This window comes from Chelonoidis abingdonii, chromosome 10 (assembly GCF_003597395.2).
Source record: "Chelonoidis abingdonii isolate Lonesome George chromosome 10, CheloAbing_2.0, whole genome shotgun sequence".
NCBI classification, from domain to species: domain Eukaryota; kingdom Metazoa; phylum Chordata; order Testudines; family Testudinidae; genus Chelonoidis; species Chelonoidis abingdonii.
In genome coordinates, this window is record NC_133778.1 from 41,939,282 (window position 1) to 41,956,133 (window position 16,852).

General features: G+C 44.3%; 1 protein-coding gene across 1 annotated transcript in view; it reads right to left on the reverse strand.

Annotated features, from left to right (window-relative positions):
• Nucleotides 1-12,092: 12,092 nt before the first annotated feature.
• The window catches only part of LOC116819391 (uncharacterized), a 64,161-nt gene continuing 59,401 nt past the window's right edge, over nucleotides 12,093-16,852 (reverse strand). The window contains exons 32-36 of the mRNA XM_032771089.1: nucleotides 16,158-16,387; nucleotides 15,261-15,327; nucleotides 15,080-15,172; nucleotides 13,509-13,697; nucleotides 12,093-13,007 (exon numbers count right to left, since the gene is read on the reverse strand). Of these exons, the coding sequence (XP_032626980.1) occupies nucleotides 13,000-13,007; nucleotides 13,509-13,697; nucleotides 15,080-15,172; nucleotides 15,261-15,327; nucleotides 16,158-16,387 (587 nt within the window). The 3' untranslated portion in view covers nucleotides 12,093-12,999. The remainder of the gene's footprint in view (nucleotides 13,008-13,508; nucleotides 13,698-15,079; nucleotides 15,173-15,260; nucleotides 15,328-16,157; nucleotides 16,388-16,852) is intronic.

Genomic DNA, 16,852 nt, shown 5'->3' on the forward strand with positions numbered 1-16,852 from the left:
TTTGTGAGATCTTTTTTAAGTTCTTCACAATCTGCTTTGGTCTTAACTATCTTGAGTAGTTTAGTATCATCTGCAAACTTTGCCACCTCACTGTTTACCCCTTTCTCCAGATCATTTAAAAAATAAATGACCATCAGTTATGGATCAGATAAATAATCAGGTTGTCTGTTACTGATTACTTTTGCATTGTGCATGTAAATTGAATAGTGAATCTTCAGTCATACTTGATACCAGGATATTAGTCACATTTTGAACACAGGTGACATGTCTACTGTAAAAAGTAACAACACATGGTACATTTCTTATAGAAAAAAATATACCTGTTAAATACATTTTAATGGTTTACTTAAAATAATTTGATTACATTCCACTATTTACATTAAGCTATTTTAGTGAAGAATGGCATGATGAGCACCTGTGGCAAGATCATATGCTGTTTGGGGTAGGGACAATGGAGTCCTGATCCCTGACTGGGAGCTGTGGGTGCTACTGTACTGTAAATAATATTACAAATCTTTAAATAATTTCATCCTTGGTGTAACTCTGTTAACTTCACTCCAGTTACACCATGGATTAATTTAGTCCCATGTAGGGTGTGGAAGCCATCAATGAAATGTAGTGAACTGAAATTTCCCACATGCCTTCCTTTATAAAATTGTTCTTTGTGTTATAAAAGAAAACCTATACATGTCATAACCAAAAACAGTTCTCTAGCTCAAATATAATTTTTTTACAAAAAAGCAGCAGTAATATTTTGCAAGGCAAGAGGCTCTTGTGTTTGTGGCTTAGCCCTCCAGCCAAGTCACATGTTTCCTCTCCTTTCCTGGAGTACCAAAATCCCTTTGTACTAACAGGCTTGGGCACTTTTCCCATTCACTGCCTAACTGGTGCCACTTCCCCAGTGGATGGTAGGGGGAGCCAGGGCCAGCCCTCTACTTTGGGTTCCAGTTTAGGGATCCTCTACTCAGCAGGCAAGTGTGTTCCATTCTGGACCTTTCTCCTTTTTTCCTGGAGCATTTTCTAACCGAGCTCCACCCCCCGGTTTTGCCCCAAAACTTCCTCCTCCCAGGGAATAACTGTAGGCTACTTTAGCTTTGTAGCCTCCAGATACATCTCCCAGGGAGTGACTGCAGACTCCTTGCTGCCAACATCCTGTCTATTAATCCAGTCCAGTTCCTTCTTTCCTCAGCTGGGCTCCCTCATTATTAAGTAAGAGGATTACTTAAACCACCTCATCCCCCTCAGCTGTGGCCTGTCTGGTTAATTGGCTGCCTCCTTAGCCTACATTAACCCTTTGAGTGGGGGATAAGGTGGGTATACTAAATGCCAAAAATATGGCCCTTTTTGGAGAATTGCTGCATGCCTTTCTCTTCTGTGCTTCCTGTGACCCCTCTGCTGGGCCTAGGCAGAGAGTAGGAGGAAGCTGCCAGACTTGAATGCAGAGGGAAAAAGAGCTGAACTTTAGTAGATTGGGACAAGGCGTCTGGGGGGAATGGAACTGGAGGCTGGCACCAGGAGAGGGAAACTGGGAGTTGAGATGAGACTGGCTGGACAAAGAGACTGGTATTGGGAGCTGAGGTTGTAGAAGTGCTGAGGGCTTGCAACTGAAGTCAATGTGAGCTGTCCTGTGAACATATAAAGTGTAATACAATGCTAAATTCTCTAAAATTTTTTGTCTTAGATGTCACAAATTGGACTAAGATACTATAGTGATAAGCGCCCTAGGAAAGCCAATGAGGAAATTAATAATTTTGTCTTCTGAGCAGGATTTGAATAGTGTGCAGTAAATAAAGCCTGGGGCCACACATTGAACAATGAGAAAAAAACAAAAATAGCTCACCACAAACTGAGCATTATTCTCTCTGTGCACTGAATGAGGCAGGGGTCCTATGGAAAAATAGCCTGTGATCATGTAACTCAAGACTTTATCATAATGCATATGCATAAGGGGGCTGAATTAAGGTTGCAGATGCAGCCATAATTCTGGCATTTCCTACATTTGAGTGGTGGGTTTTTGTAAACTTAATAAGTTTGGCTTTTTAAACATTTTGCGTGTGTGTGTGTATATTAAATAAAGCAAGACTGACAATCACATCAGTTACTGCAAGTAGGAGGAAGTAAGCATAAATATAAACTGGAATAGTAAATGTAATATTTGATTTTACAGTACACATGTCCTCTATTCCAGTGAATGCAGTGATTCTGAAAAATTCCAAGTATTACAGCCTGAAGTAGTCTCTTTATAGATCATTTATAACACGGATAGCAGCACTTCTGGTTTTTTCATCTGTATTCTGCAGGGATCACCTCTATAGTAAGACAATAGATCATTTCTTGGTTTCTCTGTTAAGACTGCCAATAAAGGTACAAATAATGGTGTTAGGTTTTGTAATATGGTCAGCTATGTATTTTGAACTCGACTAAAACCAGCAACTCATGTCATGTAGGCCATTGAAGAATTGTCAGATAGTATTGATATACTGGCTGGTCTGGAATCAGAGCTGTGCTCTAAAGATGTAACGCACATTGGCTTGCAGGGTTAGTAAAGAGTAAAGCTACGATTCTGTCACAGAGGTCAGATTCCATTACTTTCTGAGACCTCTGTGCAGGGCCGGTGGAACCATTTAGGCAAACTAGGCGGCCACCTAGGGCGCCTAGTGGTTGGGGGCGCCTAAAAGTCCCCTCAGGTGAGGATGTGGAGTGGAGGTGAGTTGGGGGGGGCGCGTGGGGAGGGCTGCCCGCAGTAACGGGGGAGGCGCACAGGGGAACAGCTCCCCACCCCAGCTCACCTCCACTCTGCCTCCTCCGCTGAGCACACAGCCCAGCTCTAAGGGGTACATCTACACTGCCCATTATTTCGAAGTAGTTTAACCGATATTACGAAACCGATGTATAAAAATCGTTTTGCGCGTCCACAATGCGATTCCAAATCGATTTGCTTTGTTCCATGGTCCAAGGCTACCATCGATTTCAGGACGGTGCACTTGTGGGTAGCTGTTCCTCAGCTATCCATAGTTCCCACTTCTGGTTGAGAGCACAGGTGCCTGATGGGGCGAAACATTGCCCCGGGTGGAGCTGGGTACAGCCTCACCCCTCCTTTGTGAGGGCAGCAAGCAACCTATTGGCCGTTTTCGCGGAGTGCATTGAGCAAACGCCCATAGCACAGCAATCATGGACCCTGAGATCAACAAACGGTATCTCTGACCGTTGTCAACACCTCGCGTACTCTCGTGCTGACTATACTGAACAATGAACTGCAAAGGCGGGAGGAGAGGAGGGAGGCAGCTATTGCTGAGTGGCGCAGGACAGCGATGACGAGATGAGGCAGGAGTTCTCCATAACTGTGGCCCCAGCGTTTTGGAGTCGATGCTATTAACGGGGCATCTACTACCCATTGAACGCCGAATTTGGGCACGGGAAACAAGCCAGACCTGGTGGGACCGCATTTTTGTGCCAGGTCGATTCACAGTGGCGCGAAACTTTCGCACCCCGCGTAAAGCCACTTTCTAGAAACTTTGTGAAAGCTTTACCCTACCCCGCCCCTGAAACGCCGTAATACAAACATGAGGCAGCCCTCACACGTGGAGAAGCGATGTGCAATAGCCCTCTGAGCATCTGCAACGCAGACAGCTACGGTCAGTCGGAAATCAATTTGGAGTGGGCAATCTTACTGTGGGGCTGCAGTGATGCAGTAGCCAAAGCAATCGTTAAGCTTGCTGCTACGAAGTGTGTTCTGGGAAACGTGCAGGTGATAGTGGATGGCGTTTGCTGCAATGGGTTTTCGAACTGTGGTGGGGCCATAGACTGGAACATATCCCTATCTTGGCCCCAGAATCACCAGGCACCCAGTCGGTGAACTCTGCAAGGGGTACTTTTCATGGTGCTGCAAGCACTGGTGGACCACAAGGGACGTTTCACTCACATCCACGTGGGATGGCTCGAAGGGTTCATCGACGCTCAGATGCTTCAGGAGGCATAGTCTGTATTAACGGCAGCAAGAAAATTACTATCCCAGACCAGACAAAAACCGTGGGAAATGTTAAATGCCCTATAACCAGCCACCACCTTGATGCCATGGCTCGCATGAAAGCATAACACTGGCAGCCTGACAGTGAGTCAGGTAGCTGTTTCAAGCGTACAGGCTGAGCCAAGTGCCCCGATGGTGGTAGAATGTGCCATTTGGCCGTTTTTAAAGGGTAATGACTGGCGAGCTTACGTACTCGCTCAACCTCAGCGCAAACCAATCCCGCTTGCTATTACTGCTTGCTGTGTGCCCAACAAAATCATTTGTGAGACTAAAGGGCGAGACATTGAATGGCTGGGTGGGAGGTGAGGCAAAATCATCCTGGGCCGCATAGTTACGACGGCACCAGAGACCAGGGCGATTAGAAAGAGCACACCTAGGAGGCGCCTGTCGTTCTCAGAGATCAAGCCTGAAAACAAGCTTAGCAGCCACGCCCAAGGGTCGTGTGACTGTTGCTCCTCCTTGTATGAAACCTCGGCACTTGATGCGACTGAATTGCAGCTGTAAGCAACCCACCCTCACCCCTCATTACAGGTTGGCGAAGGAATAATTCCTGGATCGTGTTAAAAATCATGTTATAGTGCATTAAAAAGTATCTATGCATCTGTTAAAATCATGGAGATTTTCCTTACTATGATTTCCCTGTAAGCAAACCCACTTTCCCCCTTTGGATGTATCTTTATTAAAGCAAAGGAAACTATAAATAAAAGGCAGAGATTAGGAAGGTGGTCCCTGGCTGGCTGGCTATGGATGAGGAGGGGGAAGGGAAGGCTAGTTAAGCACATTGTGCGCGTAATAGCAGCTTATCTCTAATGTGGGTGACAGAAATCCTTCCCCACGCGTTCTTACACGTCTGGGGTGAGGGAGATTATGGGACGTGGGCTTGCAGGTGAGTTATACAGGGGTTGCAGCGGCACTCTGCTCTGTGTTGCTGCTCTTCCTGAAGATCCACCATGGCTGTTGGAGGATATCAGTTGAGCACGCAGCAGATCCAGCGTTGCATCTCTTCAACGCTGGTCTTTCTGCCTAGCCTCTCAGATCGTTCACTGGCATCTTTCCGTACTTGCTACCACATCCTTCCAATCATCTGTTATCCCTCTCATTGCGTGTTACTTCAATAATTTCTGTGAACATTTCATCTCGCGTCTTCTTCTTCCTCCGCCGTATCACAGCACACCCTGACGTGATGGCATAGGGACTTCTGAGAAATGTGCAGCTGCATGGGGAAGCAAACCAGGGGTGTATAAGTATGTGGAGAAAGATACCTTTTACAGGCAATGATAGTACTCTTTCACATAGAACACTATCCACCTTACAGAGCACATGTGATCTCTATACAAGGTCGCATTTTGTAGCGTTTTAAATATTACAGGTCTGTGTGAGTGATGTGGCACACACACAGAGCCAGGTACGGCCAAAACGTACGTCCCACGCGGCGGATGGTAAGTGAGGCTTTAAATTTGACTTCTTCCGCCGTCCGATAACACAGTGATCTATAGAGCTGCTGTTTAAAGGAGCACTTTGCAAGCCCAAACCCCCTCTTTCACATCACCACAGCGCTTGGCTCCTATCATATACGATCACTGCAGTGATCACCCTACATCACCCGCCCGCACGCGTTGTTTGGTAGCAAGGGAAGAATCCTTGCTTGCCAGACGGCTGAAAAATCTCCTATCCCTCCTCTCCATCCCTCCCTCTGCCGTAGCCCAAATCGGCCATGGTCTGCCCGTGTTTACTATTCCTGATGTTCTACAAGGTAACAATGATGATATCTCTCTCCTGACAATAGCACCGCAGGAGGCAGATTGTCTTGTTTTATGCAATGCCTTCAGATGCAATGCCTTCCAATGCCTGCATGTACCAAATGTCTTGCCAATGACCAGGCGTTGAAAAGTTACCTACTATTGGGGCCGGTTAAGCCTGCCCGGCGAAGCAGTCTGTCATGGCCAGCACTGATGTTCGTCACCTGCCCTATAGCATAGGGTTTGAAGTTTCCTCCACGACGATTCATGGACATTAATTTGGATGGATTTTCACTCACATCCCCACCGCATGTTAACAGGACAAATTTTCCTTGTACAGTAATGGCTGCGACTGCCAGGCAAAAAGCCTGTTGTCAATGCGATTCTAGCAAAACCAGTCTTGTTTTACCATCCGTGTTTGTGTAACAGAATGAAGGGACACTACGGAGGTCGCTTCCATGGCTTCACTGTCTGGGGCTTCTCACTTGGGAAGCACAGGACTGTGGATTCTTGCGGTCTCAAAAAGATCCTGTCCTGTGGGGGTTTACGGACTGCATCGTCTTATCCCCACGTCATTCTTCATCCTCAAATTCGCTCTCCATCTCCCCCTCTCGGCTACATCCTCAGAACACTTGGATATCTTCATTCCCAAAGTCTGAATTCCACGGACAGGGGTGGGGCCACTGGGTTAGCGCTGAACCCCAAATTGCATGTAGTCAGCATAGAAGCGGCATGGTTTTTCGGCTCAGAGCTGAACCTCCGTTTGCTTGTCTTCTGGCCCTCTTCGGATAACCCCTGTCTTAAGTTCCTTCAGTTTCACTCGGCACTGGAAGGGGAGTCTTCTGCTGTGCCTTTTATCAGCCTCTCGACTTGTGTTGAAATTCTTTCAAAAATGTTTTTCATTTTGTTTTTGGACGCAGTTGTGTAGCACTGAGTTCCTCACCCCAGATAGTCGATCAAGATCCAGAACCTCCTGTGTGGTCCAAGCTGGCGCTCTTCTTCGATTATCAAGGAGACTGCATTGTGACGAGTTCAATAAGCTCTTGTGTGGTACCTGTGTGTGTTTGTGCTGACCCTCCGGTGGACAATCAGGAAATGGAATCAAAAGTTGCGTGGATTCAGCTTTTTCCTGTTTACTCTGGCCAGTGCTACAGTTTAGTGTTCCGATGCTAATGAGGCCCCTGTGACAATGTCTGAAAACCCAAATTGGAGTGGCTCACTTGGGCAGAGTCAATCGCTCCCTTCTGGTTTCTTAAAAATTGAGTATGTCCTGCCATGGACTGTCATTAGCCACGACTGCCTGCCTCCAAGTTGCCCCCCCTCCGTTTATGTCACAAATAAGTCTATGTTTTCTTATTCTTGTATTCCTCACGACTGCATGACAGAAATGGGGCCTGCACGGTTATTAAGTGCAGAGGCGTTGGATGTAGAGAGAAGTGAAGCCAATGAGTGCCAGTTTCTTGCAGTAGAACCCCTGTTTTAATACAGCCATGGAGTAGCTGCGCTCTTCTAATACATTGACTCTTCCTTCAGGGTAGCCGTGTTAAGTCTGGATCTGTAAAAGCAGCAGAGAATTTTTGTGGCACCTTTATAGAACTAACAGACGTCTGTTAGTCTGTAAGGTGCACAGGATTCTCTGCTGCTTTGACTCTCTATGGTAGTCAGGACTGGATCTATTTTTAGACAGCATAAGGGAGGGATTGACTCAGTGGCCAGTGAGTCAATCCCAAGTTTTGCTTTTGTGTTGCGCCCCCGGTGATTTTAGCCGGGGGCACTATGGATATCGCAGACAGTTCAGAGAAGGAGACATAACTGTCATGTCATTGCAGTTTTTTCTGGCAGTAGACGGTACAGGAATGACTGTATCCATCTCTGTTATCATTGCAAAAAAGCAATTGATATGGCTGGGTGTGTAGCGCTCGAGTGTCGCCTCTGTCTCCATGGCATCTAGTACCACAATGGTGATGGAAAAAACAAGAAAGCCGACGGTTCTCTAGTGCTTGCGTTGCTATTGGTTTCTGCAAGGGCAATCAGGAGAAAAAGTTGCGAAAGGACTGTCTGCTGATGCTTTCCCGGAGCATAGGAATTGACTGACGACGTTTTTACCCAGAACCCCCCTGTGTGACCTTAACATTTTGCCATCAGGGGGCCGTGGGGATCATTGGAGGACGGAACGGGGGTGCTGTAGGACTCCCGCTATCCACAGTCCTCAGCTAGTCTCTTTAAAACTATTTGCATTCTTGGCTTAGGCGTCCCACTGTCTGTAGCTTACAAACACGGTGTCTTTTATGGTTCACGGAACAGTCTTTCGTTCCTTTCCCTACCCAGCCACAAGAAATGGAGTTAAATTAAAGCAATCCTTGAGTACTTACATTGTCACCCCATCTTTTTACTGATGCTACTGACAGAGGAGAATCTTGCAGCACTGTAGGAGCATTAGAGCTTTGCACATTGGTAGTTCATAACCAATGAAGTTAATCTGAGGTGTGTTATTGTACTTTGAATATTGCTCTTCCTGGTGTGGTAGACAGTACAGTACTACTGAACAGCAGAAAACTGTTACATTCCCTCTTTTTGTTTTACACTCCACCAGTTAAATGGGACAGATATGGATTAATAACCCTGTGTAAATTTTGAAAGGAAAATTGGGATTAACTCACTTGGGACTGTGGTCAATCCTGCCCTTTACGGTTAATAAAATAGGTCAGTCCAGACCAAAGATAGGAGTACAGTGTATTAAAATCATTGTAGCACAGCGCAGCTGCTCCGTGTCAGTATTCCACAGAGGGAGCTGCTGCAAGTACACAAAACGTTGCTTTCCCACCTACCTGGGCTACCACAGCAGTGCCCCCCCACCCATTGTTGGATGATGGTTTGGAAGAATGCATTGAATAAGAATCACAGCGTATGTTATGAGATCAGATGAGGGGAGGGAGCCACCATGGGCTATGACAGTTCCATAATCTTTTCTTTACACAAGGAGGAAGGGGTCTGATGAAGCTCAGCCCCAGGTGATAAGTATGAAGACAGTTACCAGGCATTCTGTACCATTCACTGTCAGAAAAGGGAGTCATTCATTTTCACCCCGGAGCCCAGCCACACTCAGCCAGAGCAATCACTGGGCAGCCGTCTACCCCTGGAGGGGCAGAGGAGCGGATTACTGCTCTTCACCGCATACAGCATCGCGTCTGCCAGCATGCATTCAGTACACTAGAGGGTTTGACATTTACAGTACTCAAGGAATTTATTTATTTCACTTTTTTTTACCGTGTGGAGGGGGAAAAAACTGACGAGCTGTTCCAGTGAACACGCAAGACACGTGTATTACGCTGCCAGACATTGTTGCGGCGCAGCCAAAATGCAAATATTTTTCATGAGACCACTGTGGAGACTGGTAGCTGTAGTCCTCATTACCCCTCCTCCCTCCATGACCATCCGTTTTGAGTGTCTGGCTTTCCGTTTACTGTTGTCACGCACCCTGTGTATTCTGTGTTTATTTTTCAAGGCTTTGGGCATTTCCTGTTCTTTAACGGAGCTTGATAAAAGAGATTTTGTCTCCCATTACGCGATAACATCTTGCTATCTTCCCGTAAGGTTCAATGCAGGAGGTACTTTTGCATTTGAACTGCTATTGCCACCCGTGGTGATCAGAGCTGGGACACGTGAAAGCAGGAAATGTCACTGTAAAGCTCTCGGGGATTTCCCTGTTTTACCGGGCACTCCGCATTCGAGTTCGGATTCGGACCCACAGTCGGTTTCAGTGTGCACTGTCCTGCTAGTAATAATGGCAAGTGTAACAGAGATCCAGTGTATCAGAGAGCACAGGTGCTCCGTTTTCAGATATTCACAGGGGTTGCCCCCGTGCAAGAAGCGGCACCCGTTTGCTTTCCTCCTCCCTCAAACCTTCCTGGGCTACCGTGTATTCCCCTCCCCGTTTGTGTCATGAAGTATTAAGGTAATACCAGGGATAAGAACGAGACTGTTAGTGAGACGCAAATGATGTCGGGGGAGGCACTTGGAAGGCCAGCTCCCGGGGCTATGACAGTCTAGGCAGAATGGACTCTATTTTTAGATACCCATAAGGGAGGAATTGACTCATTGCCAATTCGAGTCATATCCCAAATGCTGATTGCAAAAATTTTGAGCCCAAGTTTCAATGATTAAGCTTGTTATTAGCCATTCTGTCTAATCTACTGCTAGCCGGTAGCATGTTGCCTCGATGTTGAGCTTAGTCCGGTCTCCTGGATGGTGGGCAGGTTGCAGAACTATCTACCACCAGATGAGGAGGAGCGGATACTGCTTTCAGTGCTGTAGGTCCGTCTACCAGCAGCATTCAGTACACATTAGGGTGACATAGAAAGTAGTCAAGGAATATTTCTTACCTTTTTTTTTCACGTTGTGGAGGGGGGAAAGAAACTTTGAAGAGCTGTTTCCCTGAACCACGCCCAGGACACTGTGTTTGACCCTACAGACATTTGGTGAGCTCTGCCAATATGCAAATAATTTTCATATGACTGTGTGGACTGTGGGGATAAGCTGGAGTCTCTCAGTACCCCCCCTCCCTCCCTAATGAGCGTCCATTTGAGTCTCTTGGTCCTAGTTACGCTTGCACGCAGCGCTGTGTATTCCTGCAGTTTTTTATTCAAACGGCTTTTGGCGTTCGTCTGTGTTCTGTAACGGAGGCTGGATACAACAGAGTTGTTCCCAGTACAGCGATCAGACCTAGTTATCTCCCTAGGTCATGCTGCGGAGCTCTTTTTGGATTTGAGACTGCATCGCCAGCCGCTGATCAGGCTCCATGCTGGAAAGCAGGAAATGCAATTTCAAAGTTACGGGGCTTTCTGTTTACCTGCACGCTGCATCCGAGTCAGGATTTGCTGTTCCAGAGCGGTCACTGCAGCACTCTGTGATTGCCGCTCCGGAGCCATAACGCGTCGATTTCCGTCACACACGAACCTAATCTGAGTTATCACTATCGATTTTACGCTACTCTCTCGTTTGGGAGGAGTTACTCGAATGATTTAAGGAGGCGGTTTACTCGATATTAAGGCTGACGTCGTGTGAACGGATTACAGCGTTTTATCGGTTATCAGCCATTAAACCGAGTTTAAAGTCGCAGTGTTAGACCTTGGCTAAGTCTTCCTCCAATTGGTGCCGCTATGCTGTGGGCGGTGAGGAGAATTAGACGTGGTGCCAGGCTGTGCTCAGTTGGTAGGAGGCGGAGCGAGGTGAGCTGGATGTGGGAAAACAGGCTAGGGTTTAGCTTCCATGGGGAGTGTGGCCCCAGGCAGGGTTAGCTGCTGTGGCTGGGTGGGTGAGCTTCCCCAGGCAGGGTTAGCTGCCACGGAGGGGATGGAGGAAGTCTTCCTGGGTGGGTTAGTTGCCGTGGGGAGGGTGGAGAGGGTATAACTGTCTGTGGGGTGGGGGTAGCTGCTGCGGGAGAGTAAGGGGGCTCCCTGGGTGGGGGGCTGAGTTAGCTGCCGTGGGGGGGCAAGGTTAGCTGGGTGGGAGAGTGGGCAGTGCAAGGTGGAAGTTTCGCCTAGGGCGCGAAACTTCCTTGCACTGGCCCTGCCTCTGTGACAACTTCCACAGTAACCGGGCTGTAGCAGCTGTCAGCCCTGGGACCATCAGAGCAGCAGGCAGTGGTCCACCCCGAAGCTGCTGGAGCAGTGGCCCCTAGGCTGCTAGAGCAGCTGCCACTAGAGTACCGGTTCCAGGGCTGAAGCAGTGACCAGGGTTGGGTCATTCCCCCTGGGGCTGGAGCATCAGTGGTTAGCCCCTGGTGCAGTAGCAGGGCTGAAGCGCTCTGACTGTTCCCCCCTCCCTCCCCAATGTATTTTTAGTAAAAATCACAGACATGTTGTGGGCTTTTGTGAATTTTTGTTTATTGCCTGTGACCTGTCTCCGACTTTTACTAAAAATACCCATGACGGAATCTTAATCTTAGTAATGAGCTATCTAGTTCTCTTAGAATATTTAGGAGTAAGTGTTTAATGAAAGTCCTCGCTGATTACATGTAGGAAATGCAGTATATTCCATAAGGGTGAATTGTTACTTCATATATGTTGTAAATTTTGTTGATATTCTGGACTTACTGTTGCAGATATTTATATAAAACCCCAGATATGCAGTGATTGGCAGCGTGTATATGAGTGGAGAGCATAACCTAGAAGGTTCAATCCTGTTAAAATCAGTGGCAGTGCTTCCAGTGACTACAGCAGGAACATGTATAACTGTAAGTGTTAACTTGAACCTGTGCGATTGTTAAATATCATATCAAGACAGCTCTTTAGTTTTGCAAAGTTGCTATTATCAATTCTCTCTACTGGCAGTAAAAACAAAATAATTTTATTACAAACAAACTTTGTAGTATAGAATTTGATTCAGAAAAAATACATCATATACTGTTATGCTTGCACATAAACGTGGCAATGCACATGGACAGTGACTTAAACAGGAATGCAGAATGTCTTGTTATTGTCAGGCCTATGCTGCAGTTGTTCTGAACGTAAGTTAAATGAGTTTTAAAAAATGTTGAGGTTAGAATATTAAAATGCATTTAAAAATCAAACACTGCTTTCATAAAAAACAATACTTTAAAAATAAAAACTACTTTAGGACTGAATTGATCTATTTTAGCAATGCCAGTTACTGTTATAATCTGTCACATATGTTTGTAGGCATTATTAAATAGATTCATCTTGTATCTTACTAGCCAATGGAAACTAAAGAAAGTTTTTACATCAGAAGTACTATGTTCTTGAATAGTTACAAGTATAATATTTTGCATGTATACAGTGACTTTCATAGTGATCTTAAAGTACTTTGTAAACATAAATTACTTATGCCTCAGACCCTCCCCATAAGGGAGCAACACTACAGTCTTTCATTTTACAAATGGGTGGATTGAAACATAGGACATATGTGACATTCCCAAGATCATGGAACTGTTAATTGGTAGAGCTAGGAAAATAACCCAAGAATCCTCTATGCCACTTCCTCTTAATATATTGGTCCTTCTCGTTGAAGCTCTAATATTGGTAGATAGCAAGTTGACAGACATAGTGATAACCCTTGAGTAGTATTTGCTTTCAGATTGTAAGTTGATGTACAGTGATCTGTTTAAGTATGATATCAAAATACTTTACAAGTGTAAAAACAGCACTTGTGTAAAACTTTCAGTTTTTACTTAAAAAAAAGAAGTTGTCTTTGTTGCAGAATTCAAATCAAACTTTAGTCTTCTGTAACAGAGGGGAAGAAAGTACATAATTATACTGTTTAGAGACTTTTATACAAAAAATAAAATGTTACTTAAACCAAACCATATGTACAATTTAAATTTGCCTACTCTTATAATTTTATTATTTGTTTAACAGTAGCATTTAGGGACCCCAATCAAGGATCAGCCTTTCATTGGGCTACGTGCTGTACAGATTTGTAGTGAAAAGGTAATCCTTGACCAGAAAGCTTACATTCTATGTACTACTGAATATGATCCTATAGAAAAAATAGTATGTTGTAATGTAATTAAAGCTTGTATTAAATTAAAGCCACAAGTGGCCAACATTAGGGTTGCACAGGCAGGCTTAATTTAGGCATTTTCTACCTTTTGAATGTTTGACTTTGTTAATAACATTCTTAAACTTTTCTTTTTATGTAATATAAGATACCAGATAATTAACCATATTAGGGAATCACATAACGTACCAGTGCTTAATGTAGAAAAAATTATACAGTCTTACCTGCAGAATGAAATACACAGGCCTTTTTACATTCATCTTCAGTATCAAAGCGATTTGCATTTCCATCACAACCGCCATACCAAAACTGAGCACAGGCATTAGCTTGTTTATCATAGTACCATTTTATTATATACACACGACATGACCCTTGATCTAATCTCAATTTACATCGTGGATCCAGGATATTTTCTTAAAAAACAAAAGATAAAAAGAGCTCTCAGCATGTGAAAATAACTTGCATCTCAATGTTTGTGCCTTTTAAACTCTTTTATTGCTGCTAATGTGATAGAGCAATTTAAAGTTTCAGTTGAAATTTTTAAAGATTTTAGTTGAAATCTGGAAGCCTGATTAAATGTGGGCCTTTATTAGATTAGCTCTCATGTTTTTATGAGTGAAGGTACAAGCACCTTCACAAATCATAAAAATTATAATTAGAAATATTGTACTATAAAATTATTATCCATACAGACTATTTATAAAAAAATGTTTGGAAACATTCTGATAATTTCGGAAGCTAACTGTCAGCAGTCAGTCTTACCAGAAACTAAGAGGGAGGAAAGATTGGTAGGCTAGAGAACTAGGAAGTATATACACTATTCGTGCATTGGTACTGTGTGTGAGTGCTTCTGGTTCTAAAACCCTTATGTTAACTATCTACAATACATAGTCCATCTAAGTTCTGGTACAGCATCCATCACTGTGGTATTGGAGTCCTAGCATTAGAATAGTTATTAGAATCAGAAATTGTATTCAGTGTTTTTTCTAAGATGTGCACACTTCACTTCTAATGGCAAAGGTGGTAATCAAGTACTGCACAAGCAGAAGAGCTGATAAGCAAAATAAATCAATGATAAAAGAATGTAGCTGCATCAGTGTGAGCTGTGGGATGGGTTAGGTACCCTGACTATGTGCCTAGCATCTCTGATGGGTATATATTGGGGGTCTCTGTCCCACACAGGACTGGCGCTAGGGGTTTGAACGCCCTAGGTGGACGGCAATTTCACCGCCCCGCGTGCTGGTCCCGCAGCTCCGGTGGAGCTGCCGCAGTGGTGCTTGCGGAGGGTCCGGTGGTCCGTGGGTCCGGTGGAGCTGCCGCAGTTGTGCCTAGGCTGCCTAAATGGTAGCGCCGGTCCTGGTCCCACAGCTCATGCTGAAGCACAAATCATGGATTCACAATACACACAGCTCATGCTGCCACAGCTACATTCTATTTTTAGCATGCTAGCTCAATGAGGGCTAGTGAAAATATTTCTCATTGTACTGGGAATCACACCCATGTCTAGTGCAGACTTTCCCTCAGATTCTTTCTGACCCCGGCCCTTTGTTCCTGTTCTCAACATGAAGGAAGCAGCAAGAACTGGCTGTTGGGGAAGGCAGGGTATGTTGGATGAAGATGCTGCAGAACCAATGGGACTGAGTCCACTCTAAATCCTAAAATGGTCCCTCCTCCCCATCATAGCTTTACCAGACCTAGAAATGAATTAGTCCTGAAGATGTAACTCTGATTTAGAATCTTTAATAAAGCTTAATGTTCAAGTAATCACAATTAAAAGTTGGGTATAATGTATAACCTGGTCTGGGTGTAAGCAACACAGAGGAAGCTGATGAAAGAGATGGTGACAGCATTTTGTCTGGCGCTGATGATGGCAGTGATGATACCACTACTGCAAATGAAGAAAAAGAATTGATTTTTGTCTGGCCTAGAAGAATTAGGATGGGAAATAGTAAGGAGCAGGATGATAGTGAAAGTACCTCTGGTGTTCACCGAGGGCAAGGATGGCTGCCCGTCTTCATCAACTGCCACAGATGATTCTTTGGTCTGAAACAAATGTTTAATTTTATTTACTTTTAAAATGCTTTTAGGTTAATCATGTCCCTAAAAGTGAGGTGGGCTCCTAACGAATCCACAAGTCACTATGATTTTTGAACCTAGGACTAGATTGGATTCTTTTTGGAAACCATCAGTGCTGTTTCTTAAAGTGTTGTTAAGGTTGTTAATTGATGAAAAATGGCACCATTTTAGTATCCTGATTAGCTCCCTATGCAAATTCAAAGTTAAATCTGTTTATTTTTCTGACAAAAATAATTTATTTTTTACTCTGATTAGCTAAGTTTGTAGTATTATGTGAGGATGAACTGTATTTTATTCTGGATCATGCATAAGCCAGATAATTGTTATCTAAATTTTGGTGGTAAATATTGGTTTTTGGTGGTGAGCCAGAAGAATACAGTTTGACTCTCATCCCAAGACAGGTTTGTGGTTTTGGCTGTTCAAAATTCTGTAATCAGAAAAAATATAATATAGAATCATAGAGAAGAAATGCCACTTAGTTATTTTTCAGAGTATAACAGCCCTTTCAATATCAGTACAAATGTATTATGTTAAATATGATTGTAATAATCTTTGTCTCCTCATGGATATTGTTACTATTGTTAGTTAACTGCATACATGCTGCATCAGAACTCTCATTCACAACATATAGCTCTCAGAATTCCCAGTGAGGAAAAGGAGAAACTCCACTAGCTCAACCAGTAGAGGGAACTGAGTGGCGGGGTGGGGGGCATGAATCTGATATACTGCATCCATTAGCAGACAAGGATATACGTACAAGCCAGTTGGTTATTAAAATAAATGATTCATTTTTATACCGGAACTAATGGTTGAGAAAGCTTGCTTTCTCTCACAGATATTCCATGGCTGTCTGATGAAACTGATTGTCCATTAACATTGTTGATGCTGTGAAGTAAGTAATGTGAAGAACCGGAAGACAGTGAATGGATAGATGGTCCGCTTATGCTTGCACCATTTCCAATACGATTATATATTAAGGTACCATGCTCGTCTTCACAAAACTGGTTTACTAATTTGGACTCCAAAGCTTAAAGAAAAGAGAACAGCATTATTTATGGAAATAGAGACTCAATCAGGAAATAAGGTTATTTATATGCTTTCATCTCATGGAAGAGAGTAAGAACTCAGGATTTGGCTCAGTGGGCCAGATTTTGGCTCCTAGCTCTGGATGCTTTGCATTATGCCAGTGGTAGGAATCAGCGGGACACCTGGCTTAATTGTCTATTTGGGAATTTCCATTTTGTAAGTGGAACCTGTGGCTGGCATTGAACCAATGTAGAAGCTCAGTACCTTACCTCTACCCAGTCGTTTGGCATAGCTGGTGTCACTAGACCATCTCAGTGCTCTTGTAATTCCCAGCTGCCAGAATGACTCCATTTGGGCATGTGCAGCCTAGTGTAAATTAGAGCAGTCTTTGGGCTGCTCTAACTTATGCTATAAGTTGGACCATTTCTTTACCAGCCTCAGAAACTGCTGCACCCCATCCCTCAAG